The sequence below is a fragment of the Centropristis striata genome, chromosome 15, assembly GCF_030273125.1.
Source record: "Centropristis striata isolate RG_2023a ecotype Rhode Island chromosome 15, C.striata_1.0, whole genome shotgun sequence".
Classification (NCBI taxonomy): domain Eukaryota; kingdom Metazoa; phylum Chordata; class Actinopteri; order Perciformes; family Serranidae; genus Centropristis; species Centropristis striata.
Window position 1 is genome coordinate 35,604,931 of NC_081531.1, and position 26,451 is coordinate 35,631,381.

The following is a 26,451-nucleotide window of genomic DNA, read 5'->3' on the forward strand; positions in this document are numbered from 1 at the left end:
TTCTCTCATTTTTTGTGAAAAAAATCAATATTTTGACTTAGTTTCTGCATAAAAATGGATTTTGATCACATTTCTAGTGAGAAATATATGTTTTATTTTCTAAATATTCACTCAGTGAATGTACATAATCACTCTGTATGTTGGAATAGCCACGGGATATGACTGGCATTAACTTGCATTGTAGCGGAATCCGTGTCAGTTTCACGGAAATTTGAGTGATTCTGTGACTATTCCACGGTGTAATATTTCGACAAAAAAGTTGCAAATTTACTAGATTAAAGTGGCAAATCTACAAGAAAAAAAGTTGCAGATTTAAGAGATTTAAAGTGGCAAATCTGCGCAAAAAAGTCACAGATTTACGAGAAAAAAGTGGGAAAAAAAGCAACTTTTTTCTCGCAGATTCACCACTTTAAATCTCATAAATCTGCGCATTCTCGTAAACTTTTTTCTCAAAATATTATATATTATATATTATATATATAATATATTCCCCTCCCTCGGGACTTAGTTTCTGCATAAAAATGGATTTTGATCACATTCCTAGCGATAAATATATGTTTTATTTTCTAAATATTCACTCAGTGAATGTACATAATCACTTTGTATGTTGGAATAGCCACGGGATATGACTGTCATTAACTTGCATTGTAGCGAAATACGAGTCAGTTTCATGGAAATTTGAGTGATTGACTTGTGCTTTTTATTATTTTATCTCTTTTTTTATCCTGCTGTATCTTCCCTGTTTTAATTGACTGTTTTTAATGTGTATGTAAAGCACTTTGAATTACCTTGTGTTGAATTGTGCTATACAAATAAACTTGCCTTGCCTTGCCTTGATTCCGTGGCTATTCCTCGGATTTTGAGTTAAGCAAATCCGTGGCTATTTCACGGATTCCTGTGAGACCATGTTTGTTGTCTAATGTCACCTTGATGTCCCTCTGAGCCGGTGTGGAATCTGTGTGTTTCTGTTAGTACGAGCAGAGTTTTTGTTGGATCCAAGCCCCCAAAGTCGAGTCTCCAGCAGTGTGCAGGTGCTTACTGCAGGCCTTCCCCGCCAGGAAGACCACCTCCGCTATGTTGAGCAGAATACAGACCCCCGAGGCCGCCAGCATGAACACGGTGAAGACAGTCTTCTCTGTGGGCCTCGACACGAAGCAGTCCACCGTGTTGGGACAGGGGTACGAGTCACACTTGACCAGCCGGATCATCTTGTACCCGGGGTAGATCATATAAAACAGATACATGAAGGTGACCTCGAAGACGATCCGGAACAGCAGGCTGATGACGTACGTCCACCACAGAGCCCCTGTGATCTTCATCTTCTGGGTCTTAATCTGCTCCAGGTCTTTGGGGTTGGTGCGCCCTGAGAGTTTGTAGAGCCTCTTGTCGACGTGGCGGCGGTGGGCCACGTGCATGGCCACCAGCAGGGCGGGCGTGGACACCAGGATGAGCTGCAGCGCCCAGAGGCGGATGTGTGAGATGGGGAAGAAGTGGTCGTAGCAGACGCTGTTGCAGCCCGGCTGCTGCGTGTTGCAGGTGAAGCCGGACTTCTCGTCGCCCCAAACGCTCTCCGCCGCCACCACCAGAACCAGGATGCGGAAAATGAAGAGAACAGAGAGCCAGATACGGCCGATGCCTGTGGAGTGTCTGTTCACACCGCTGATGACGGCATAAAACGACGCCCAGTTCATCTTCGGTTCCGGGTCTGATGGAGAGCACATCAAAGGGTCACCAGAGAGAACATGGAGCTGAATCATAGTTTATTTTATTTAGTTTTATTTTATTTTTTATTTATTTTATTTTATTTTATTTTGTTTTATTTTCATTTTTGTTTTGTTTTGTTTTGTTTTGTTTTGTTTTGTTTTATTTAATTTAATGTAATTTAATTTAATTTTGTTTTATTTTATTTATTTATTTTAATTTTATTTAATTTTATTTTTTTATTAATTTAAAGATAACACAACATAAATCACCAATGGACAAACACAGTAAAACAAAAACAAAAAACCCAAACAAAACAAATACAAAAAATCAAAAATAATATTTTATTTTATTTTATTTTATTTTATTTAGTTTTATTTTATTTTATTTTATTTTATTTTAATTTAATTTTTTATTTTATTTTATTTTTATTTTATTTTTTTAAATTCATTTAAAGAAAACACAACATAAATCACCAATGGACAAACAAACAAACAACAAACAAACAAATACAAAAAAACCTAAAATAATATTTTAAGTTCTTTAATCAATATGAAAATAACATAATTCAACAGAAGATTATAGAAACCTATAAAAAAAAACATCTGCTGTGCACATAAAAGTAGCTAATGGAAATCTACAAAACACAATTAAAAAGATAGAAATACATTTAAAAATAAATTATAATACTAATTGTCAGAATAATTGTAATTAGAGTTTAAAATGTATTTCATTAAATTTAACTTTTAAGTAAAATCAGGCTTCATCTAACTCTTCCACTGGCCGAAATAAATCCTTAAAGCGTCGATAAAAGGAATCGTCTCCAAATAAAAACAGCTGCTGAGATTTTTCCTCGGGTTTATAGAACTACTCTCTAAAAATTTCCAAAAAAGGAGAAACAAAAGAACTTTCCCACTTTAAATGAATCAAAATATTTTGCCCATTTTTACACTGGAATAAAAGTAGAGCCAATTTTTAAAAGGGGTTTAACTCTAGTTGTGTAATGATACATTGTTGTAATTTGCTCTACAAAATAAGATGATAAATCGTTCTTGTGTTTTATTTAATACAATATACACTTTATGCTGCTCCTGATTAATTTATCCCTTCATTTCTGTTTGATTATACAAATCACTGACAGATATAATTCTGTTTTTGATAAATTTCATGCTGAAAGTATCACATCAGTCACTGTGATCTTTACATATAGTTTGGCTTATTCTTTATATTTTTTATACAGAGTTTAAAAATGAAACATTAGAGCTGAGCTGATTACACAATTAATAAATTAGTTGATAATGAAAATTATTCTGCAACTATTTCAAGCGATTTTTAGGCAAACATACCAAATAGTTTCTCAAAAAGCTTCTCAATTATGAAGACTTTTTTGCTTTTCTTTGTCTTATGTGATAAACTAAAAATATTTAAAGATACATAAAGAATTTATGATTTATTGCAGGGCTTAAAAGACATCGACATTTGTTTACATGTCAATTTAATTTTCCTGCAAAATGTATGTTTTATGGCGAGTAACTTATAATTGTGAACTTAGAATAAACAATAAGGTAAATAAGTAAATAAAATAATAAGAGTGGGTTAGTTACCTCCATCTATCCTTATACAAACCTTAATAATAGGGAATCTTTTTTTATTATATAAAAAACACATTTTTTCAATATTTTCTGATATTTTTTACACTTCAAGCTACTAACAGAATATTTAAAATTCTTGTCAGATTAATCGATGATGAAAATAATCACTGCAGCTTCACAGTAAAGAGGTTTCGGGTTCAATTCTCAACCTGCTGACTTGACCAGATACTAAAGATAAAGACTAACAATTGAGACATTTTAAAGAAAATAAAAATACATTTAAGTATTTGGAAGCAAACTTACAAACACCACTATCTTTAAATTAGTGCACTTAAAAATCAAATTAGTTTAGAGCACTTAAAATGTTTTAAATGCGTTTTCCTCTTCCCGCCAAATTAGTATACAAACCTTAATAACAGGGAATCTTTTTTATTATTTAAAAAACACATTTTTTCAATATTTTCTGATATTTTTTACAGTTCAAGCTACTAACAGAATATTTAAAAAAAATTCTTGTCAGATTAATCGATGATGAAAATATTCATATTCTCAACCGGCTGTCTTGTCCAGTGTGACCAGATACTAAAGATACGATTGAGACATTTTAAAGAAAATAAAAATACATGGTAACACTTTACAATAACCATCATTTATAAATGGTAAACAGATAGTTTATTAATGTTTAATCATAATTTATAAACAGTTTATAGGCCATTTAGAATGGTAAACACACAATTTATTATTGTTTAACTAACTAAATAATGTATAAATGGCTAATAGATAGTATATTAATGTAAATTTATAATTAATTTTCCATTAACAAACAATTAAATTATAATTAATAGTTTTAGTTTCACTCATTATTACACTTTTAACACCATATTTAGTATGTTAATGATTTTTAAATGATTCATATACCTTTAAGAAATTGGTTTTAAAGATTAAATATGTATAGCACTTTGTAAATGGTTAATAATTGGTTTGTAAACCATCCATAAACATCACTTAGATAGTTATTGTAAAGTGTTACCAAATACATTTAAGTATTTGGAAGCAAACTTACAAACACCACTATCTTTAAATTAGTGCACTTAAAAATCAAATTAGTTTAGAGCACTTAAAATGTTTTAAATGCTTTTCCCTCTTCCCGCCAAATTAGTAAATCATAAATTTTCCAAATTAATTCATTTCAAGCTCTAAAAAGCACCTTAAATGTTTTATCTCTGAGTCCTGAGTGGCCCACATGCTCCAGTTCCCAGTATAAATGTGGAGTTATTACCCGGCTCAGCAGGAGGTGTAAGAGGCATAGGAGGCGGCGTAGAGGTCAATGAGGAGCCGCTGCTTTGGCATGGAGGTGAGTCCAGAGAAGAAGGAAGCCTCTCTGTCCCCCTCTGCAGTTGGCAGGCTACTTAAGAGTGCAACACTGAGGCACCATGCGTCATGTGACATGTTTCACCAGCATGCAGAGTGGGCATCTGTCCCTAATAATCTAATTCATAATCTGTGTTGGTTATAGAATCCTCTGAGCAGATATTTAACTCCACTAATGTCCACACGGTGATAAAACGCTGCAGGCACTTTGAAATAAATACTATTTTGTTTGATTATCACCATAAGAAATACTATGTAATATAGTATAATTACATTTTTTTTTACTGTCGAGAATAACCTACTTTCTGATTTTTATCTGTAACATGATTTTTTTCCAAGCTCTTCAGACATTAAAGATTAGACATTAAAGCAGAAACTACCCACATTTAACCATCTGAACACTGAGAATAAACTGTCTGTCTTGATCTGACAGCAGAGTTAGAACAGAAGCAGACTTACCTTTAGCTGTAGTTTGGAGTAAAACACATCCAGAAACATTTACGTTGACATAAGCAGATTTTTTTTTTTCCAATCTGTGACTGTGAACAAGAGTATCAGAGCACCATGACTTTGCATTGCTAATGATTTCTCTCACACTAGCCACTGCCCTGCACTGGAGAGGTCATATGCTTCTGTGCGCAGTATTTGCATACAATAGCCCCATTTACAGACGCCAAACAAACGGCTTCAGAGTTCAGATCAAACGTTTTAATTTCGGCCCAGCTGAGGAATCTGTGTGGGGACACGAGCTGCTGTCATTGTGCTGCGTTCTGCAGGGGAAGTGAGGGTGTTTTTGACGCAATATGGAGTAAAACCTAAAGGTCTAAAACAAAGAATGAGCCATAAAATCTTAAGATAAGAGATCAAGTATCCATTATCATAATATTCATCTTTCCAGCCTTTACGTCCACATTGTTGCTGCCCGCCTCATATCTAACCACTGACTCCACCTGCTCTCTCCATCAGACCACAGGCTGACGCACAGAAAGGGATTTTACACTAATTTACTGTTTTATTTTACAGGCTTTTTCTTTTTTTTCTAGATTAAGAAAGTAAATTACTTTTATTACAAATATTGACCATTACATAAAAGTTTAAATCTGTTAATTAATATATTATAGATTCATTTTTACAAGATTAATTAATTGCTAATTTCACAATTAACCGTGTGTATGTATTTAATCAGGTTTTTTAATTTGGCGGGCTAATTAGGCTAAACAGGCTTTTTCTTTTTTTTCAAGATTAAGTGCAAATGCCAAAAAAAGTCAATTACTTTTATTACAAATATTGACCATTACATAAAAGTTGAAATCTGTTAATTAATATATTATAGATTAATTTTTACAAGATTAATTAATTGCTAATTTCACAATTAACCGTGTGTATGTATTTCTCTTTTAAGTGTCCTTCGGAGACAAAAAAGGAAACAAAAAAGGAAAAAACACTGACTCCACCTGCTCTCTCCATGGGACCACAGTCTGACGCACAAAAAGGGATTTTACACAAATTTACTGTATTATTTTACAGGCTTTTTCTTTTTTTTTTCTAGATTAAGTGCAAATGTGTGTAAAATTACTTTTATTACAAATATTGACCATTACATAAAAGTTTAAATCTGTTAATTAATATATTATAGATTCATTTTTACAAGATTAATTAATTGCTAATTTCACAATTAACCGTGTGTATGTATTTAATCAGGTTATTTGAATTGGCGGGCTAATTAGGCTAAACAGGCTTTTTCTTTTTTTTCAAGATTAAGTGCAAATGCCAAAAAAAGTCAATTACTTTTATTACAAATATTGACCATTACATAAAAGTTTAAATCTGTTAATGAATATATTTTAAGATTAATTAATTACTAATTTCACAATTAACCGTGTGTATGTATTTAATCAGGTTATTTGAATTGGCGGGCACAAACTAACACTAGTTTAACAGCAGATATCTGCAATAGATATGATATCTGAATCATGTAGTCACAATAAATAATAAAAATAAAATAAAAAAATAAATAAAAAACACTTTCTTTTTATCTCGTTTTCCAAAACCACTGTTGGAAACGAGTCAACACAATCAACAAGTGTGTCCACAGACGTGTGCATCTCTTTTAAGTGTCCTTCAGAGACAAAAAAGGAAACAAAAAAGGAAAAAACACTGACTCCACCTGCTCTCTCCATGGGACCACAGTCTGACGCACAGAAAGGGATTTTACACAAATTTACTGTATTATTTTACAGGCTTTTTCTTTTTTTTTCTAGATTAAGTGCAAATGTGTGTAAAATTACTTTTATTACAAATATTGACCATTACATAAAAGTTGAAATCTGTTAATTAATATATTATCGATTAATTTTACAAGATTAATTAATTGCTAATTTCACAATTAACCGTGTGTATGTATTTAATCAGGTTATTTGAATTGGCGGGCTAATTAGGCTAAACAGGCTTTTTCTTTTTTTTCAAGAGTAAGTGCAAATGCCAAAAAAAAGTCAATTACTTTTATTACAAATATTGACCATTACATAAAAGTTTAAATCTGTTAATTAATATATTTTAAGATTAATTAATTACTAATTTCACAATTAACCGTGTGTATGTATTTAATCACGTTATTTGAATTGGCGGGCACAAACTAACACTAGTTTAACAGCAGATATCTGCAATATATATGATATCTGAATCATGTAGTCACAATAAATAATAAAAATAAAATACAAAAATAAATAAAAAACACTTTCTTTTTATCTCATTTTCCAAAACCACTGTTGGAAAGAGAACCTTTTTAGTGCTGTGAGTCAAAATATGCATCAACAAGTGTGTCCACAGACGTGTGCAACTCTTTTAAGTGTCCTTCGGAGACAAAAAAGGAAACAAAAAAGGAAAAAACACTGACTCCACCTGCTCTCTCCATGAGACCACAGTCTGACGCACAAAAAGGGATTTTACACAAATTTACTGTTTTATTTTACAGGCTTTTTCTCTTTTGCAAAGTGCAAATGTGTGTAAAATTACTTTTATTACAAATATTGACCATTACATAAAAGTTGAAATCTGTTAATTAATATATTATCGATTAATTTTACAAGATTAATTAATTGATAATTTCACAATTAACCGTGTGTATGTATTTAATCACGTTATTTGAATTGGCGGGCACAAACTAACACTAGTTTAGCAGCAGATATCTGCAATATATATGATATCTGAATCATGTAGTCACAATATTAAAATAAATCGAAAACACTTCCTTTTTATCTCATTTTCCAAAAAACACTGTTGGAAAGAGAACCTTTATAGCGCTGTGAGTCAAAATATGCATCAACAAGTGTGTCCACAGACGTGTGCAACTCTTTTAAGTGTCCTTCAGAGACAAAAAAAGAAAAGAAAAAATTTGCGTCGCTTTATTTTATTGTGTTCTTTTCAGAATCAGAATAGTTTTTATTGTCATTGCACAGGAGGACAGTGTACAGGAATTTAAAAAGAGCAGCTCTTGATAAGTGCAAACAGATAATAATTAAATCACACATTATAAAAATATATAAACCCTATCAAAAAGCACAACAAGGAGAAAAAAGTAAATAAATAAATATATTGCACTGTTGTTCCACAGTATTGAAATGTTTATTGTTTACTGTTTTTTATTTTTTGGAGGCGTTCAGGGCAATGACAGCTTATTTTTATATTCAGTAATGTGCTCCCAGGTGGTCGGTAATGACTCAGAACGTCCACCAGAGGGCGCTAACAGCTGAGCTGCTGTTAGTCTCTGCTCTTTTTCTCTTCTGAGTTTGACTTTATGTCTTAGAAATCTGACAATTTTTAACCTGATAAAAACATTTTAACCCTTTGGAGTTTTTGGCTGTTTTATGATCCTTTTCATTCTGCCTGTATATTCCACTTCAAAAATGTTTATCATGCCATGTTGGTATAGTTTTTCAGCACAACCTCACCTATATGACCTGATCATTATTTTATATTCACTTTGACTTGATCAACATTCTGAACCCCAAAAACCCACCAAAAACATAAAATTGGATTTTGAAAATGATGGGGTTTTTTTTTTTTTGCTCAATGAAGATGTTAAAATGTTGGTTGAGGTAAAATGCGGATAACATCCAGTTCTTTATTTTGATACTATATATTTTTTATCTTATCTCTACTTTTACTGGGCCTATCATCATTAAACAAAAACTGTCATGGAGTTTAAAGCCAGTTAAACCCAGCTCCCCAAGAGGCATTCAAGGAAATCCCATAAATATTAAGCAAAAATGCACCAAAGTTTACCTTGTTGACGAGCTGTTGGACCTCCTGGATATATTCAGAGTCGCCCAGTCGACTCTGCTGCAGGTGTGACCTGTCTCAATGTGGCAGAATCACATTCTCATGATGTGTTCAGGGCCCCACACAGGATTGTTTCCAAGCAGGTGTGTCTGTTTTATGAGCAGCTTGGAAATGAGTCATTATTTCATCCAACACACAGTGCTATAGTAGTGTGAAATACAAAATACTCTCAGGAAAAACAACAAACAAAAACCATATATATATATATATATATGTATTTATATACACTACTGGTCAAAAGTTTTAGAACACACCAACTTTTCCAGAATTTAATTGAAAATGATGCAGTTTTTACTCTGAAATTAATGCACATTTGCAACATTTAAAATTCTTTATTGAGCATGATAGTGTTTTGAAAGTAAAAAAGATTCAAAATCACATTTTATGTTGGACTAAAGGACTAAAAAAAGACACAAATGACTTACATAATTTGTGTATCAATTGATTTTTTTTTAGACTGAACAGTCTACATTTAGACTGTATTTAAAGCATTGCTTTTAGCAATGAGATGTTCAAATACTTTTACATAACATACATAACTTTTATTTATTTATTATTATTATTGATTTATTTATAGCAGTGGACCACTGATTGTTGTACATTTAACTGAAATTTAAATGTATAATAACAACATTTAAGTTGTTAGGTAAGGTTGGCGGGCTAATGCTAAGCTAACCCAAGCTAGCAAACGTTGCCTTTTCTGATTGATAACTTTTGATACAAAAAGTTGTTATGTTTAAGGACTTATATTGTTATACGTTAGCTAAATTAGCTGAATAAATGGTCGTTAAGTTGAACTTTTATAGCCAAACGTTACATAACCAGTTGTTTACTGCTGTATTTCCAAGAGATGACAAATTAAACTAGCTTATGATTGCTCACTAATTAGTGAATCGTTCTCACTTCCTACCTTGTCAAAGTTGATTCAAGATACGTACGCTTCCGGCAAGTAATTTCAAAATAAAAAAAAATAAAAAAATACCTATAAGCAATAATAACATGACAAATACATAATATTTTGTGTAAGTGTTTAATGTGTTGATTTAATTGTATTTAAAATTATGAGTGTCTGCTGCCCTCTTGTGGTCACAACAAGAAACTTTGGCATTAAACAAATCAAATAAAGTGGCCTAAATGCAATCATACATTGTCTAATTATTTAGAGTTATTCAGAGAATCTTTTAGGGATTGTTTTGTACACATAAAGGAAAAGAAGCACAACATCCCAATGGTCTTTTCGCTTCATTTTTGTTGATGCTAGGAGATGTTGAACTGAATGCAAGGCATTTTCAAGATCATAATTGGCCTATTTTTTATTTATTTATTTTATTTTATTACCAAAATCAACATACTATAGTATAATTTTTTATTATATGCTAATTAGTTGAGCTGCAACAGTGCTGACCACTACACCACCATTTAAAAAAATGGAACAATAAATGCAGAACTTTTACTAGTAACAAAGTATTTCTACAGTTTTGTGTTGCTACTTTTACTTCAGTAAAATATCTGAGCTTATAAACAACTGGACAAAGGACTATTTATAATACTACACAACGTCACTGTATTGTTGACTTTAATTGCTGCTGCCTGTCAGAGAGATGTTACCAAGAGGTATAATTAGTTACAAACGTTCCTATGAGAGACAATTTATCATCTCTCATGACCGACACAGCAACATCTCCAGCATTCCTGAGGTTGTTTTTGTAAACAAAGGAGGTATTTTAATCCAAGGGGTTGTCTCTGACCTGTACATGGAGGACAGACTGATAAAGCTCCATGCCTTTTACAATTATCAGTGAGATATACACTACCGGTCAAAAGTTTTAGAACACCACAATTTTTCCAGTTTTTTATTGAAATTCAAGCAGTTCAAGTCAAATGAACAGCTTGAAAGGGTACAAAGGTAAGTGGTGAACTGCCAGAGGTAAATAAAAAAAGGTAAGCTTAACCAAAACTGGAAAATAATGTACATTTCAGAATTATACAAGTAGGCCTTTTTCAGGGAACAAGAAATGGGTTAACAACTTAACTCTATGGAGTCTTGGGCTATTTTGTCCATTTTTGAATTCTTTTCATGTCTTTTTTTGTCATTTTGTGTCTTTTTTTGGTCATTTTGTGTCTTTTTTTAGTCCTTTAGTCCAACATAAAATGTGATTTTGAATCTTTTTTTTTACTTTCAAAACACTATCATGCTCAATAAAGAATTTTAAATGTTGCAAATGTGCATTCATTTCAGAGTACACTGAGACATTAAACTGCATCATTTCTGCAGCAGTTCTGCTGCTGCAGCAGTTCTGCAGCAACGGAGGTTGATCAAGCCTTGAAAGTTGCTAAGTTGCTACCAATTCCTACATGTGTCCCAACTTTTCTTGATCACTTACAACCTACAAGTTGCTCCACATTTAAGGGAACTTCTGCAACAGAGTTGGGAAGAACTTTCTGAAGAATATTTGATTTCCATTGAGTGTGTTCAGCTGTTCTATCTGTTAAGGTGCTACTTCCATGAGTCAACAGTTTAGAACACATTTTCCTTTCTAAACTGATTCTATGATTTATTTTTTAACTTCAATTGTTTATTTGTTACATGCATTCATTTCAGAGTACACTGAGACACACTCAAAAAATAACTTGTTCCCAGAACGAAATAAAATTATGGAAATAATTTCCACTTAAATAAAATGCTTTAATTTAGCGAGAAACAGTTTTGTTGAGTGAACAAAATGTAAATATATCTGGTCAACATGATGTATTTGCGTTACTGTTACTTAATGACCAGGGGTCAGTCCAACTAGATTTGTAAGGGTAATTGTAGCATACTAATGTAATTTTCTTGGGCCATTTAAACGTGTATGACATTATTAAGAGTTACTTTATTTAATAGGGTAGTTACAACTACTTTTTAAAATAGTGAAGTACATGAATTAGTTGTGCTGAGCCAACAAAACAGTTTTAAGATTACCTTTATCATATGAAAATGAACATAATAGTAATTATTCAGGAAATAAATATTATATTCAGCAATTGAATTAGGTTGTTTTAACAGAAAGTATTCTAGTAAATTTTAAAGTGTTGCATTTTATGCTAAAACTACATGTTTTAAAACTGTTCAACCACAAAACATCATTTTATTTAGTAGAAGCTACATGTTAGACTAAGGAGAAGGTAACAGACGCCCAGTTTGCTTTTTTTGAGTGCATTAAACTGCATCATTTTCAATAAAATTCTGGAAAAGTTGGAGTGTTCTAAAACGTTTGACCAGTGAGATATATGTAAATGTTCAGTAGGAACGTTCACAGATCATCTGAATCCATCGTTTACTTTCCAGCATTCAATCAAAGCATTTAAAAGTGTGCATGTGTATGTTTGCATGATCACTGCAGTCAGAATGACGACATCTGGAGGTCATTAACAGTTATTGCAACATTTTAATAATGTTTATTTCTCTTCCTCTGACAGCAGTTTGTCCACTCTACATTCCTCAAATGCAACACCACAAAGCAGGCCTCTGAAGAGATTAGCAGATCTGTCTAGTGATTGTAATCTTCATATCATTTGTCATCAATTTTCTAAAGTGGTACTCTACACTGTAAAAAATGTTTGTAGAAATTACAGTAAAACACTGTCAAATTGCATCAGGTTGTAAAATTAAACATTGTATATCACCGTAGTAGACACTTCTAATTACCGTAAATCAAAGAATAGCATAAAACTTTGAATTCTACTGTCATAAACTGTAGAAAACACATCGTTTTGCAGTAAATATAACATTTTCATGTACAATTTATGGAGAAATGCCATGATGACACAACACATTACATAAGCTCACTGTATTTTTTACGGTGAAGTTCTGGCAACTACAGCTGTCGGTATTTTACCGTAAATTAAACAAATTTTTTTTTACAGTGTACTGAGTCACATGATGGTATTTTACTTTAACACTCTTGTTTCTGTGTGATGATGTGTTACATTGATGTGTGTCAGTCTGCTTGTGATCAGACCAGTTGTGTTATGAAACTAAATCTTAAATACATTAACACACCCAGTCACCTGCAGGTGTGACCTGTCTCAATGTGGCTTAATCACATTCTCATGATGTGTTCAGGGCCCCACACAGTATTGTTTCCAAGCAGGTGTGTCTGTTTTATGAGCAGCTTGGAAATGAGTCATTAGTCATTATTTCATCCAACACACAGTGCTATAGTAGGGTGAAATACAAAATACTCTCAGGAAAAACAACAAACACACAAACAAACCAAACTATATATATATATATATATATATATATATATATACACACTACTGGTCAAAAGTTTTAGAACACACCATCTTTTCCAGAATTTAATTGATGCAGTTTAATGTCTCAGTGTACTCTGAAATTAATGCACATTTGCAACATTTAAAATTCTTTATTGCGCATGATAGTGTTTTGAAAGTAAAAAAAAAGATTCAAAATCACATTTTATGTTGGACTAAAGGACTAAAAAAAGACACAAAATGACAAAAAAAGACACCAAAACACACAAAATGACTAAAAAAAGACACAAAATAACTTACAAAGAAATGAAAAGAATTCAAAATAGCCCAAGACTCCATAGAGTTAAGTTGTTAACCCATTTCTTGTTCCCTGAAAAAGGCCTACTTGTATAATTCTGAAATGTACATTATCTTTCAGTTTTGGTTAAGCTTACCTTTTTTTATTTACCTCTGGCAGTTCACCACTTACCTTTGGACCCTTTCAAGATGTTCATTTGACTTGAACTGCTTGAATTTCAATAAAAAACTGGAAAAATGGGGGTGTTCTAAAACTTTTGACCGGTAGTGTATATATATATATATATATATATATATATATATATATATATATATATATATATATATATATATATATATATATATATATATATATATATATAATGCCAAAAAGCAGCCATGTAAGTACTTTATGTATATAAGGTGTATATAAATATATCTATATGTCTATGTGTCTGTACCTTGAACTGCTGTGTTGACTAAATTCCCACTGCGGGATAAAAAAGTCTTATCTTATTAAAGTTATATAAAGATAAGATATATTAAAGCTGAGCTGTTATTTTCATTTAGTCAGGGAAGCTACGTTTATATCAGAAGCTGCCCATGACAGCTAGAACCTGAATTGCAGATGTTTATAATGCATTATAATCATGGACTTGCAGAAACATGTCAGTGAGTGACTAGCAATTATGATACTTGACCTTATGAATCATTATAAAATGCTACAATTATTTTTATAAAGCATTTTGAATGTTTAGGAGTGTTTATAGCGGTAATAATTTGTCTATAACAAGATTATAACAATGTTTATTATGCATTATATACTCAGGCTTGATAGAAAATATATTTATAAATCCCCCGTCAGTGTCTTAAGCTGCTGTGATGACTGCATTTACCTACTGCAGGATAAATAAAGTCTTATAAGAACCATATTATAAGAAATAAGATATTGTCCATACATACATATACATTTTACTTTAGATACATATTATATACACAGAATATGGCTGGTATTGAACTTTATTATTTAATTGCACATCTGTTTTTTTTCTGAGAGTATTTTTATTGCACAGATATTGGACATTAGTGGAGAAAACAATTTTATAAATAAAAAGTATACATACAACTATAATATATATAACATAAAATATATATCCATAAAAAATGTAATTAATAAATACATACATACATACATACATACATAAAATACTTACATGTATGTTGTTGTACTCTATATTTATATATATATTATTATATATATTATTTGTTATTTAAATATACTATTTGTTTTTTCTACTAATGTTCAATATCTGTGCACTAAAAAATACTCTCAGGAAAAAACATATAATCTGTATTGATAATAGAGTACAACAACATACATGTAAGTATTTTATGTATGTATGTATGTATGTATGTATGTATGTATGTATGTATTTATTTATTAATTACATTTTTTATGGATATATATTTTTTGTTATATATATATATATATATTATTTATTTGTTATTTAAATATACTATTTGTTTTTTCTACTAATGTTCAATATCTGTGCAATAAAAAATACTCTCAGGAAAAAACATATAATCTGTATTGATAATAAATACAAATACATACATACATACATACATACATACACATACATACATACATACATACATTTGTCCCATTCACTAGTTTAGAATTGTATTTCAAATTTCCGACAGTACCTGAACGCATCATTGTCAACACAATGACAGTAACTGTGCAGCTGCAGCCCCTTTAAGAACCTCCTGGGTGTGGAAAAGGGGAAGTTTTTAGAAAGCCCAGGCCAGTTGGTCGCGTCCCATTTAGCTTTGTGTTCTGCTCTTTGTAAAGATGTGGGACTTGAGATGTCTCTGTTTGAAATGCTACATTTGCTAACGTGTATATAATAATAATTTATTGTCGCAATACTGACTTTACAATCGACAACTGATTTCAAACCAAGATAAACGACGCAGGAATGTTTCATTATAGGATGGAATATTTCGGAATGGGACGCGCCCGAATGGATTCTAGCCGCTCTTCTAATCACGACACCGCAACAAGGAAAAAGTGGTAAAGAGGACCAGGATACAAGTAAATTACAGTGTAAAGAGCGCGTCCGGAGAGGGGAATAGAGAAGTGGGTCAATAAGGATCCTCTTCACTGTTTAGTGCACTTGATAGTCGCAGGCTCCCACGGACACTATGGTTTCTGCTCCCGTGGACAGATGAGAGTGTGAGCAGCAATGAGCAGTGTGTAGACGAGCGTAGGCTGCGTGGCTTTACTAGAACAAATTCATTGTTTCTATTGTCTGAAGCTCAAAGTGGTCCAGAAGATGGGGCATCCTCCTCTGGAGTTCAGTGACTGCTATCTGGACAGTCCGGACTTCAGAGAGACCCTCAAGTGTTATGAAGTGGAGCTGGAGAGGACCAGCAAATTCCTCAAAGAGTTGATAAAAGATGGCAACAGTGTAATAACTGCAATCAGAGGTAAGCATGCGTAAACTTTATGAATCCGGGTTTTTGTGCACATATAGCATGTGGGTTTAGCTTTAGGAGGCTGGGTCAGCATCAGTGGGCCTTTATTAGTGGGGCCTTCAGGATATATGTGGGTGGGAGAGGCTGATCCAGGGAGGTGCCCCCCTGGGACAGGACCTACAGGACCTAACAGGACCTACAGGACCCAACAGCCTATTTGAAGGGACATGGGGTCTGGTGCAGATGTGCAGGATGAGCAACAGTGGCGGTTCTAGACCAGTTTTACTGTGGGGGCCAAGGAGGGGCCAGTGTTTAATCAGAGAGGCACATTAGCACATGAAAGAATGGCAAAGATGATATTTAAGCATTCGAAATCTTTGATTGTCTTGAAAAAGACACAAAATGACCAAAAAAAGACACAAAATGACTAAAAAAGACACAAAAAAGACACATAAAGGACACCAATGACAAAAAAAGACACAAAATGACTAAAAAAGACACAACAACAGACACAGAATTACCAAAAAAGACAAAAATAAGACACAAAAGACACAAATGATAGATAGATAGATAGATAGATAGATAGATAGATAGATAGATAGATAGATATACTTTATTTATCCCAAGCTGGGAAATTACAGTGTAGCAGCAGCATTACACACAGAGACAATAACAATTAAATAAAAAGAACAACCTAGGCATACTTCAAGCAATAAAATATAAAAAATACAATAAAATATAAAGTGTCTAAAGAAGGAGTATGTATTAAGGAGTAGAATATAATTCCAGTGCAGAATAAATATGAATATACAGTATAAAAATGTTGGTGCTATGAAACAAATAAGGTGCAAAATGACCAAAAAAGACACAAAATGACTTACAAAGACACGTAAAGAGGATTAAAAAATGGACAAAATATCCCAATAAGACTCCAGAGAGTTAAACTATTATACAATGTAACATTCTGGGTTCCTTTTGTGTACAATGAGATATTGTTTGAACAAAAAAAAGGTTAGAATTGTTCCATTGTTCATTGTTAAAAATTGATCATTTTATTATTAATTTGACACAGGGGCCACAGCAGGGGCCAAAGGCTTCTTCACAGGGGCAGTGGCCCCTGGAGGCCTCATATGTGTAGAACCGCCACTGATTGTGGCACCCATGAGGGCGAACACTGTTTGTTTTGTTTTTGTTTTTTTTACTTAAAGATACCATTCTACCAGCTTTTCACCTCGGGAACAGAAAGTGTCATTGTAGGTGCTGCAGCAGCGTGGTGAGGGTCCGACTGTATATTCAGTCCTCAGAATGAGAGGTCACGAGTCCTCATTGTTGGGATTAACTGCACCAAGAGATATTCATTGAGTCACATAATTATCTCAAGTCCTCACTGCTCATCAACTGCAGAATGTTTTAAGTTTAAACACTAATCTACAGGATATCACCTTGATTATTCACAATGACATTTGAGTTTCTTTCTCGTTGTGCTCTGGTGATTTAGAAAAAAAAAAAAAAAAAACCCCATTGGTGCATTTATTAACCTGTCAGTTTCCTTTCCTGCTGCTGCTGTGTTAATGTTTATTTAATATGCAAGTGGAATTGAAATATACTGTAGATCATGGGTCTCAAACTCAAATGTGAAGTTTTATATGAATGGCACTTTACTGAATTGTGTGTGGAAGGTTCCTTTAATTACTTTTTTTGTGGTCATTTTGTGTCTTTTTTAAATATTTTTGTGTCTTTTTTTTGGTAATTTTGTGTCTTATTTTGGTCATAATGTGAATCTTTTGGTCACTTTGTGTGTTTTTATGTAATTGTGTGTTTTTTGTAATTTTGTGTTTTTTTTAGGTAATTTCGGTTTTTTTCTTTAATTTTGTGTCTTTTTTTTTTTTTTTTTACTAATTTTGTGTCTTTTTTTTTGGTCATTTTGATACTGCCTCCAGCGGCCCCCAGTTAATTTGAGTTTGAGACCCCTGCTGTAGATGATATATACAGCTCATAGAAGGCTTTGTGTGAAAAGCACATCTTAAAAATCAATTGTAATGTATTATATATGTAACAATGTTAGAAGACGAATTAACACATTATACAGAAGTATTTTGAGTATTTTATTGTTATTATAAAGATTTAAATAGACAAGAATGTTGAGTGAAGTTAAGTGTCTCTTAATCAACACTACTATCCATATTTTAAATGTGAACTGAGTGATTTTAAATAGAATCTTTTGGTGTCTTTTTTTGTCATTTTGTGTTTTTTTGTGTCTTCTTTGGTCATTTTGTGTCTTTTGGTGTCCTTTTTTTTGTCATTTTGTATCTTTTTTTGGTCATTTTGTGTCTTTTTTTAGTCATTTTGTGTCTTTTTTTAGTCCTTTAGTCCAACATAAAATGTGATTTTGAAACTTTTTTTTAACTTTCAAAACACTATCATGCTCAATAAAGAATTTTAAATGCTGCAAATGTGCATTAATTTCAGAGTACACTGAGACATTAAACTGCATCATTTTCAGTTAAATTCTGGAAAAGTTGGTGTGTTCTAAAACTTTTGACCAGTAGTGTATGTAACAATGTTAGAAGACGAATTAACACATTATACAGAAGTATTTTGAGTATTGTATTGTTATTACAAAGGTTTAAATAGTTAAGTGTCTCTTAATCAACACTACTATCCATATTTTAAATGTGAACTGAGTGATTTTAAATAGAATCTTAACATATTATTTGCAGAATATAATTATTTGGGAATAGCATTATAAATTGCTTAAGTTCTCAAATCTTGCCTGACAAATTGACTATTGGCCGTTAAAATCTTCTCAAAACGAAACTCATCATTTGACTGAGAAACTAATATTTTCTAAAATACTAATCTACAGCTGCAAGTAATGTGAAATATGAATGTTCTGCCCTGTAAAAGCCTTGTCAAAATAGGGCTCTATTCATTTAGATACTTGAGATTGATACCAATTTAAGAAGGGAAAAAATGCACCAATAACCCTTCAGCAACAGATAAAATACATTTTGAAACGGTAATGTGGACTTTGCAGCAATATGGCTATGCTGCTTTAATAAAAAAAAACCTTATGAAAGAATATTTAACATTATTTATCACATTTAAAACAACCGGGGTTGACCAAAGTGATGTACAGATATCACAGTTGCAGGAAATACGGTAAAAACTAAAAAACTAAAATACATAAACACAGTGCAACAATAGAATAAAATCAATTAAAAATATAATAAAATAAGTTAAAAATTTAAATAAAATTTTGTTTTTGCAAGATGTCCACTTAAACTTGATTAAAAGCCAGGGAGATATAATAAATGAGAAAATAAAAAATAAATAAAAATAAAATAAATAGCTACATTAACATTAGCACTGTATGTTCGGTATCAGTCAACTCCTGAACATTTAAATAAGGAAAATTAATTTAATACCAATATACACAATTGGCCATAAAGTTGGAAAAGTTTTCAGACACAACCCTCTGTTAATATGTGTTTCATTTGTTTGGAAGAGATTGATTAATACAATTTTGAGAAGATATACCCTTTATCTGTCAATAATAATAATATACACTACTGGTCAAAAGTTTTAGAACACACCAACTTTTCCAGAATTTAATTTAAAATTATGCAGTTTAATGTCTCAGTGTACTCTGAAATTAATGCACATTTGCAACATTTAAAATTCTTTATTGAGCATGATAGTGTTTTGAAAGTAAAAAACAGATTCAAAATCACATTTTATGTTGGACTAAAGGACTAAAAAAAGACACAAAATGACCAAAAAAAAGACACAAAATGACAAAAAAAGACACCAAAAGACACAAAATGACTAAAAAAAAAGACACCAAATGACCTAAAAAAGACACAAAATGACTAAAAAAGACACCAAAAGACACAAAATGACTAAAAAAAGACACCAAATGACCTAAAAAAGACACAAAATGACTAAAAAAGACACCTAAAGACACAAAATGACTAAAAAAAGACACAAAATGACCCAAAAAAGACACAAAATGACTAAAAAAGACACAAAAAGACACAAAATGACTTACAAAGACATGAAAAGAATTCAAAAATGGACAAAATAGCCCAAGACTCCATAGAGTTAAGTTGTTAACCCATTTCTTGTTCCCTGAAAAAGGCCTACTTGTATAATTCTGAAATGTACATTATTTTTCAGTTTTGGTTAAGCTTACCTTTTTTTATTTACCTCTGGCAGTTCACCACTTACCTTTGGACCCTTTCAAGCTGTTCATTTGACTTGAACTGCTTGAATTTCAATAAAAAACTGGAAAAATTGGGGTGTTCTAAAACTTTTGACCGGTAGTGTATATATATATATGATTTCATATAAATATTTTATTCCAACGTTATGGGCAACGGTATATCAATGATAAGACAATATTTGCCAATAATCGGTCAGCTGATGTATCAGTCTGGCTCTACAATGAAAGCAAGAATCCAAAATAAACAAATTAAACAGAATTGTTGATGTGAAACACATGTGAAATGATGGAAACTGTTCCATTACAAAAAGAGGGATTTAAACATGATACTCGCTATGTCAGCCAAGCAAAAAAAAAATAAAACTCAGTATTGATCTGACAGACTGTTTAGTTTCTAATAATAAAACCCAGACAAAGCAGCAATAATATGTTGCATAAAAGACAAACTGGCTGCTGCTGAACTCTTAATACTTTACGCTTTCCTGCCAGAGGAAAAAAAAGGAAAACAATTCAAAACTATCCTGGACTGCACTGCAAGTTTCAAGAGAGTTGGGTTGAATTTAAAGCAGGGGTCTCAAACTCGCGACCCGTGGGCCAATTGCGGCCCTCGTGCCAATATTTTGTGGCCCTCACCTCAACTTTGATATGAAAGTTTAATGTTAGTTTTATATGAATGGCGTGTGTTTTGTGTGGAGGTCCCTTTATTGCTCCAGCTGGAGCTTTGTTTCACTTGTTTCTATGTTGACGTTAACAAAAAGACTGTTTATTATCTGCCGTGTTGTTACAGGAACAAATGGAAATGTTATGTAATGTAATTTTATGTCTTTTTTTATGATTTTGTGTCTTTTTTTAAATAATTCTGTGGTTTTTTTTGGTAATTTTGTGTCTTTTTTGGCCATTTTGTGTCTTTTTTTGGTCATTTTGTGTCTTTTTTTGGTAATTTTGTGTCTTTTTTGGTCATTTTGTGTCTTTTTTTAAATGATTTAGTTTTTCTTCTGTCATTTTGTACCTTTTTTTTAGTCATTTTGTGTCTTTTTTTGGTCATTTTGTGTATTTTTTGGGTCATTTTGTGTCTTTTTTTTTAAAGTGATTTAGTTTTTCTTCTGTCATTTTGTACCTTTTTTAGTAATTTTGTGTCTTTTTTTGGTTATTTTGATACTGCGTCCAGCGGCCCCCAGGTAATTTGAGTTTGAGACCCCTGATTTAAATGATAAAAATGTTTAAGTAAACCTTATGGTTAAGTATGTAAATCATTACTTTAATTGTTTACTTGGTTAATTTTGAAAGACTTTGTTTGTTTTAAAGTAATGGTAAAAATGTATTTTCTAGAAAAACTGTTTAGTTAAATGTTTAGTGTTTTGCTTTCAAGACTAATGCCTGTTTTTCTGTTTCTTAAAGGTTATCAACCTATTTCACACCACTCTGCATAACTCTGTTTAAACCATAAAGCACCAACCATCTTCAAGAAAATAAAAAAACAAAGAAAAAGTGGAAAATGAGTTGTTCCTTTGCATCCTTCGCATACTGAAAAGGCAGTTTTTCAAGTTTGGGCAAAGTTGTGGTCAAAAAGAAGACAGAACTTGACAAATATATTAGAATATATTGCAGATAATCGTAGCTGTCACAGAGGAATTGGAACTCAATTCAGATTGATTCGATTGTTTTAAAGGAATAAATGCTTGTTGTTTTTTTGCAGCGTATTCTTTGGCAGTACAGAAGTTTTCCCAGACGCTCAGCATATTCCAGTTCGACTTCATCGGTGACTCGCTGACAGATGATGAGATTAACATTGGTAAGATAATAATTAAAGTCACCATCATTTACTGACAGTTTGCAGCAAGGTTATAATAGTTTTGGATTTTTCATTAGTTTTAGTTTTAATTTTGTTGTCAATTTTTGTTTTCAAATTCAGTTAGTTTTAGTTAGTTTTTAGAGTGAGTTTGCTAGTTTTGATTAGTTTTATTTTTTGGAAAATGCTTAGTTTTAGTTTAGTTTTTATTAGTTTTAGTGTTAGTTTTAGTTTTTTGTAATGGGGTATTTGTTGGGTGCCAGATTCAATAAGGTCACAATAAATGTTTCCTTTATTTCCTTTGTCTGATCCATCTCAGCCCCAATAAGTTTATTAAGTCATAAAACCAGATAGATGAAATAGATTTCATATCAACCAAAAAGGTTTATGTATGAAAAAGTTGACAAAGACGAAAACTAAGGACATTTTCACTATAATTTTAGTTAGTTTTAGTTAGTTTTGTAACCACAAAATACAGTTTCAGTTAGTTATCGTTTTTTTAAAACTCTTGTTTTTATTTTTATTTCAGTTAACCAAAATGTGTTCTCAATTCTTCGTTAGTTTTCGTTAACTATGATAACCTTGGTTTGCAGAACTTGCAGCTTTTTCTGTTTACTCATGCAAATACATATTGAAGTGGAGAGGAACATTTCTGGCTGTCTCTTGGTAATTCCTCACAACTTGAATGTGAAGAATCAGGAAACAAAACGGTCTGGAAAAACCCCAATGCATCAAAAACATAGCTGGAAATGCTGCCATCATAGAGTCTATTCTGATGCTCGTTTCTTTTTTAATCTTTCCAACTGTGACACTTGACACTGTGACACTTCAACAATGTGCTAAGTCTTTTTTTTTTCTGCTCATGGTGTTTGTGTTTTCCTCCTCAGCTCAGTCGTTCCAGGAGTTTTCTGGCCTCCTGCAGGAAGCGGAGCACGACAGGATGATGCTGGTGGGTTATCACCTTCCTCCACGCTGACTCTGCATCCTTTCTGAACCCTAATTACACATTAAGAAACCACACAAACATATCCTGCATTAAAGATTAACCCACTGGGAAGGAAACACTTGGCTCGTTCTAATATGGATAACGAAAAATCTACTTCCTGTTTGATATGATACACATCATAACTTCTGTTATGAACATGGTCTCACAGAAATCCGTGAAATAGCCACGGAATCACTCAAATTTCCGTGAAACTGACACGGATTTCGCAACAATGCAAGTTAATGACAGTCATATCCCGTGGCTATTCCATGGATATTTGTTCCTATTGGATTAGGATTATATTATATTCGTTCCAAGTCACGTGACTTTCAAGGTTCCGGCGGTCAGAACAAAAAACATGGCGGACTGTTCTCTCATTTTTAGTGAAAAAAAATCAATATTTTGACTTCGTTTCTGCATAAAAATGGATTTTGATCACATTTCTAGCGAGAAATATATGTTCTATTTTCTAAATATTCACTCAGTGAATGTACACTACTGGTCAAAAGTTTTAGAACACTCCAACTTTTCCAGAATTTTATTGAAATTAATGCACATTTGCAACATTTAAAATTCTTTATTGAGCATGATAGTGTTTTGAAAGTAAAAAAAAGATTCAAAATCACATTTTATGTTGGACTAAAGGACTAAAAAAAGACACAAAATGACCAAAAAAAAGACACAAAAAGACACTAAATGACTAAAAAAAGACACAAAATGACCAAAAAATGACACAAAATGACAAAAAAAGACACCAAAAGACACACAATGACTAAAAAAAGACACTAAATGACAAAAAAAGACACCAAAAGACACAAAATGACTAAAAAAAGACACAAAATGACCAAAAAAAAGACACAAAAAGACACAAAATGACCAAAAAAAGACACAAAATGACTTACAAAGACATGAAAAGAATTCAAAAATGGACAAAATAGCCCAAGACTCCATAGAGTTAAGTTGTTAACCCATTTCTTGTTCCCTGAAAAAGGCCTACTTGTTTAATTCTGAAATGTACATTATTTTCCAGTTTTGGTTAAGCTTACCTTTTTTTATTTACCTCTGGCAGTTCACCACTTACCTTTGGACCCTTTCAAGCTGTTCATTTGACTTGAACTGCTTGAATTTCAATAAAAAACTGGAAAAATTGGGCTGTTCTAAAACTTTTGACCGGTAGTGTACATAATCACTTTGTATGTTGGAATAGCCACGGGATATGACTGTCATTAACTTGCATTGTAGCGAAATCCGTGTCAGTTTCATGGAAATTTGAGTGATTCCGTGGCTATTCCACGGATTCCTGTGAGACCATGTTGTCTTTTATAGTAGATATTCTGTCTTCCTCTGTACATGCTGTGTGTGTGGCGTGTGGCCTTTGTGTGCTTGTTGAGAGGTGTGCTGCTAATTATTTAGCTTCCACTTCCTCTCTTTGTTGTATTGTTCCCTTTTATTAATGGTTCAATATTGCCTGCATATTGGCACATTTTCACATGTTTTATCACTTCCGCTGCTGTTGTTTCACACACTTTATCAGACTGTTTTCCTTCATCTTCCTGCATGTTTTACCAAGCCACATTAAGACTTCTTCTTTGTTTCATCATTTTTTTAATACTTCAGCTATTAAGGCATGACAGCAGGAGGACCAGTTCCTGTTAGACTGGGTTTTCTGGATACAGATGTAACTAAAAAAATATGGAGATCACCTTTTAAATGGTGTTAATGATAGTAAGGAAGGTACATTTTCCTGCTCACACCTGAGATATTTTAACTCTTTTCAACATGTTTGCCACCCACAGATAAGCCAGTTTATCTGCAAACATAATGTGTGAAGGAGTGTGTCCTACATATGGTACTACTGTGTGTGTGTGTGTGTGTGTGTGTGTTCTTGTACTCCCTACATAGTGAGGACCGGAACACGTTTTTTAACCAACAGAGTGAGGACATTTTTGCAAAGTGAGGACATTTCGGCCGGTCCTCACTTCTTTAAAGGCTTTTTTGAGATTTCAGACTTTGTTTTAAGGGTTAAAGGTTACATGATAATGATAATTAACTGAAAATGTATTGTGTGGTTACAAAACTAACTAAAATTATAGTGAAAATGTCCTTCGTTTTCTTCTTTGTCAACTTTTTTCATACATAATGAAGATGGATAAGACAAAGGAAATAAAGGCAGAATTTACTGTGACCTCTTTTAATCTCCCACCCAACAAATACCCCGTTACAAAAAACTACAACTAATAAAAACTAAACTTAAACTAAAGCATTTAAAAAAAAAAAAAATACTAAACTAAAACTAGCACACTCACTCTAAAAACTCATTAAAACTAACTGGATTTGAAAACAAAAATTCACAATGAAATTAAAACTAAAACTAATGAAAAATCCAAACTATTATAACCTTGCAAGGGAATTCACTGTTACAATGAGGGTCCTCACAAAGATAGAAGTACAAGAATGTGTGTGTGTGTGTGTGTGTGTGTGTGTGTGTGTGTGTTCTTGTACTTCCTACATAGTGAGGACCAGAACACGTTTTTAACCAACAGAGTGGGGACATTTTTGCAAAGTGAGGACATTTTGGCCGTTCCTCTCAAAAATAAGAGAATAGAAAATATAAAAAATCCTCACAAAGATAGAAGTACAAGAGAGTGTGTGTGTGTGTGTGTGTGTGCGTGTGTGTGTGTGTTCTTGTACTTCCTACATAGTGAGGACCAGAACACGTTTTTAACCAACAGAGTGGGGACATTTTTGCAAAGTGAGGACATTTTGGCCGTTCCTCTCAAAAATAAGAGAATAAAAAATAAAAAAAATCCTCACAAAGATAGAAGTACAAGAGTGTGTGTGTGTGTGTGTGTGTGTGTGTGTGTGCCACAGTAATCCATGTTTGTCTTTCCAGGTCCAGAACGCCTCCGATCTGCTCATCAAGCCGCTGGAGAAGTTCAGAAAGGAGCAAATCGGAGTTACTAAAGTGAGTTTTCACTGATTCTTCTGCTCATTGGAATGTGACACTGTGCTGCTGTTGCTATGCATGGACAGTCAGAACATTATATAATAGATAATACTTACCAAACAGGTTGCCACTTCCCCAAAATCTATTTACGAAACCATGTGTGAAACATGTACTTGTTTAGGATAATGAGTCTCTTCTTCCTCTTCTTCAATGCGTTTAGACATTTTGTTAAAAAAGCTGTTCGTGTTTTTGTGCGTTGACCTCCAACATTTTATTCTGCTCTTAAAGTCACCAGGAAACTCTGTGGGATATCACCTTGATTATTCACAATGACATTTGAGTTTCTTTCTCGTTGTGCTCTGGTGATTTAAAAAAACAAAAAACAAAAAAAAAAACCCATTGGTGCATTTATTAACCTGTCAGTTTCCTTTCTTGCTGCTGCTGTGTTCATGTTTATTTAATATGCAAGTGGAATTTAAATATACA

General features: G+C 32.5%; 2 protein-coding genes across 5 annotated transcripts in view; one reads left to right on the forward strand and one right to left on the reverse strand.

Annotated features, from left to right (window-relative positions):
• LOC131986796 (gap junction beta-1 protein-like) overlaps nt 1–5,232 on the reverse strand; it is a 94,906-nt gene extending 89,674 nt beyond the window's left edge. The window contains exons 1-2 of one of the 3 annotated variants that reach the window (XR_009395707.1): nt 4,573–4,886; nt 789–1,705 (exon numbers count right to left, since the gene is read on the reverse strand). Coding sequence is in view for 2 of the 3 variants with exons in the window: in XM_059351919.1 (XP_059207902.1) it covers nt 969–1,705; nt 4,573–4,600 (765 nt within the window). In the remaining variant the exon portion in view is untranslated. Of the gene's footprint in view, nt 1–491; nt 1,706–4,572; nt 4,887–5,123 lie in introns of those variants that run through there. The other 2 variants (XM_059351920.1, XM_059351919.1) reach the window with 2 other exon arrangements.
• A 10,196-nt stretch (nt 5,233–15,428) lies between these two features.
• Nucleotides 15,429–26,451, forward strand: part of LOC131986789 (oligophrenin-1-like) — a 49,965-nt gene continuing 38,942 nt past the window's right edge. Inside the window, exons 1-4 of one of the 2 annotated variants that reach the window (XM_059351909.1) lie at nt 15,429–16,031; nt 21,941–22,036; nt 22,921–22,982; nt 25,912–25,983. In XM_059351909.1, the coding sequence (XP_059207892.1) occupies nt 15,878–16,031; nt 21,941–22,036; nt 22,921–22,982; nt 25,912–25,983 (384 nt within the window). In that variant the 5' untranslated portion in view covers nt 15,429–15,877. The remainder of the gene's footprint in view (nt 16,032–21,940; nt 22,037–22,920; nt 22,983–25,911; nt 25,984–26,451) is intronic. The other variant, XM_059351910.1, reaches the window with a different exon arrangement.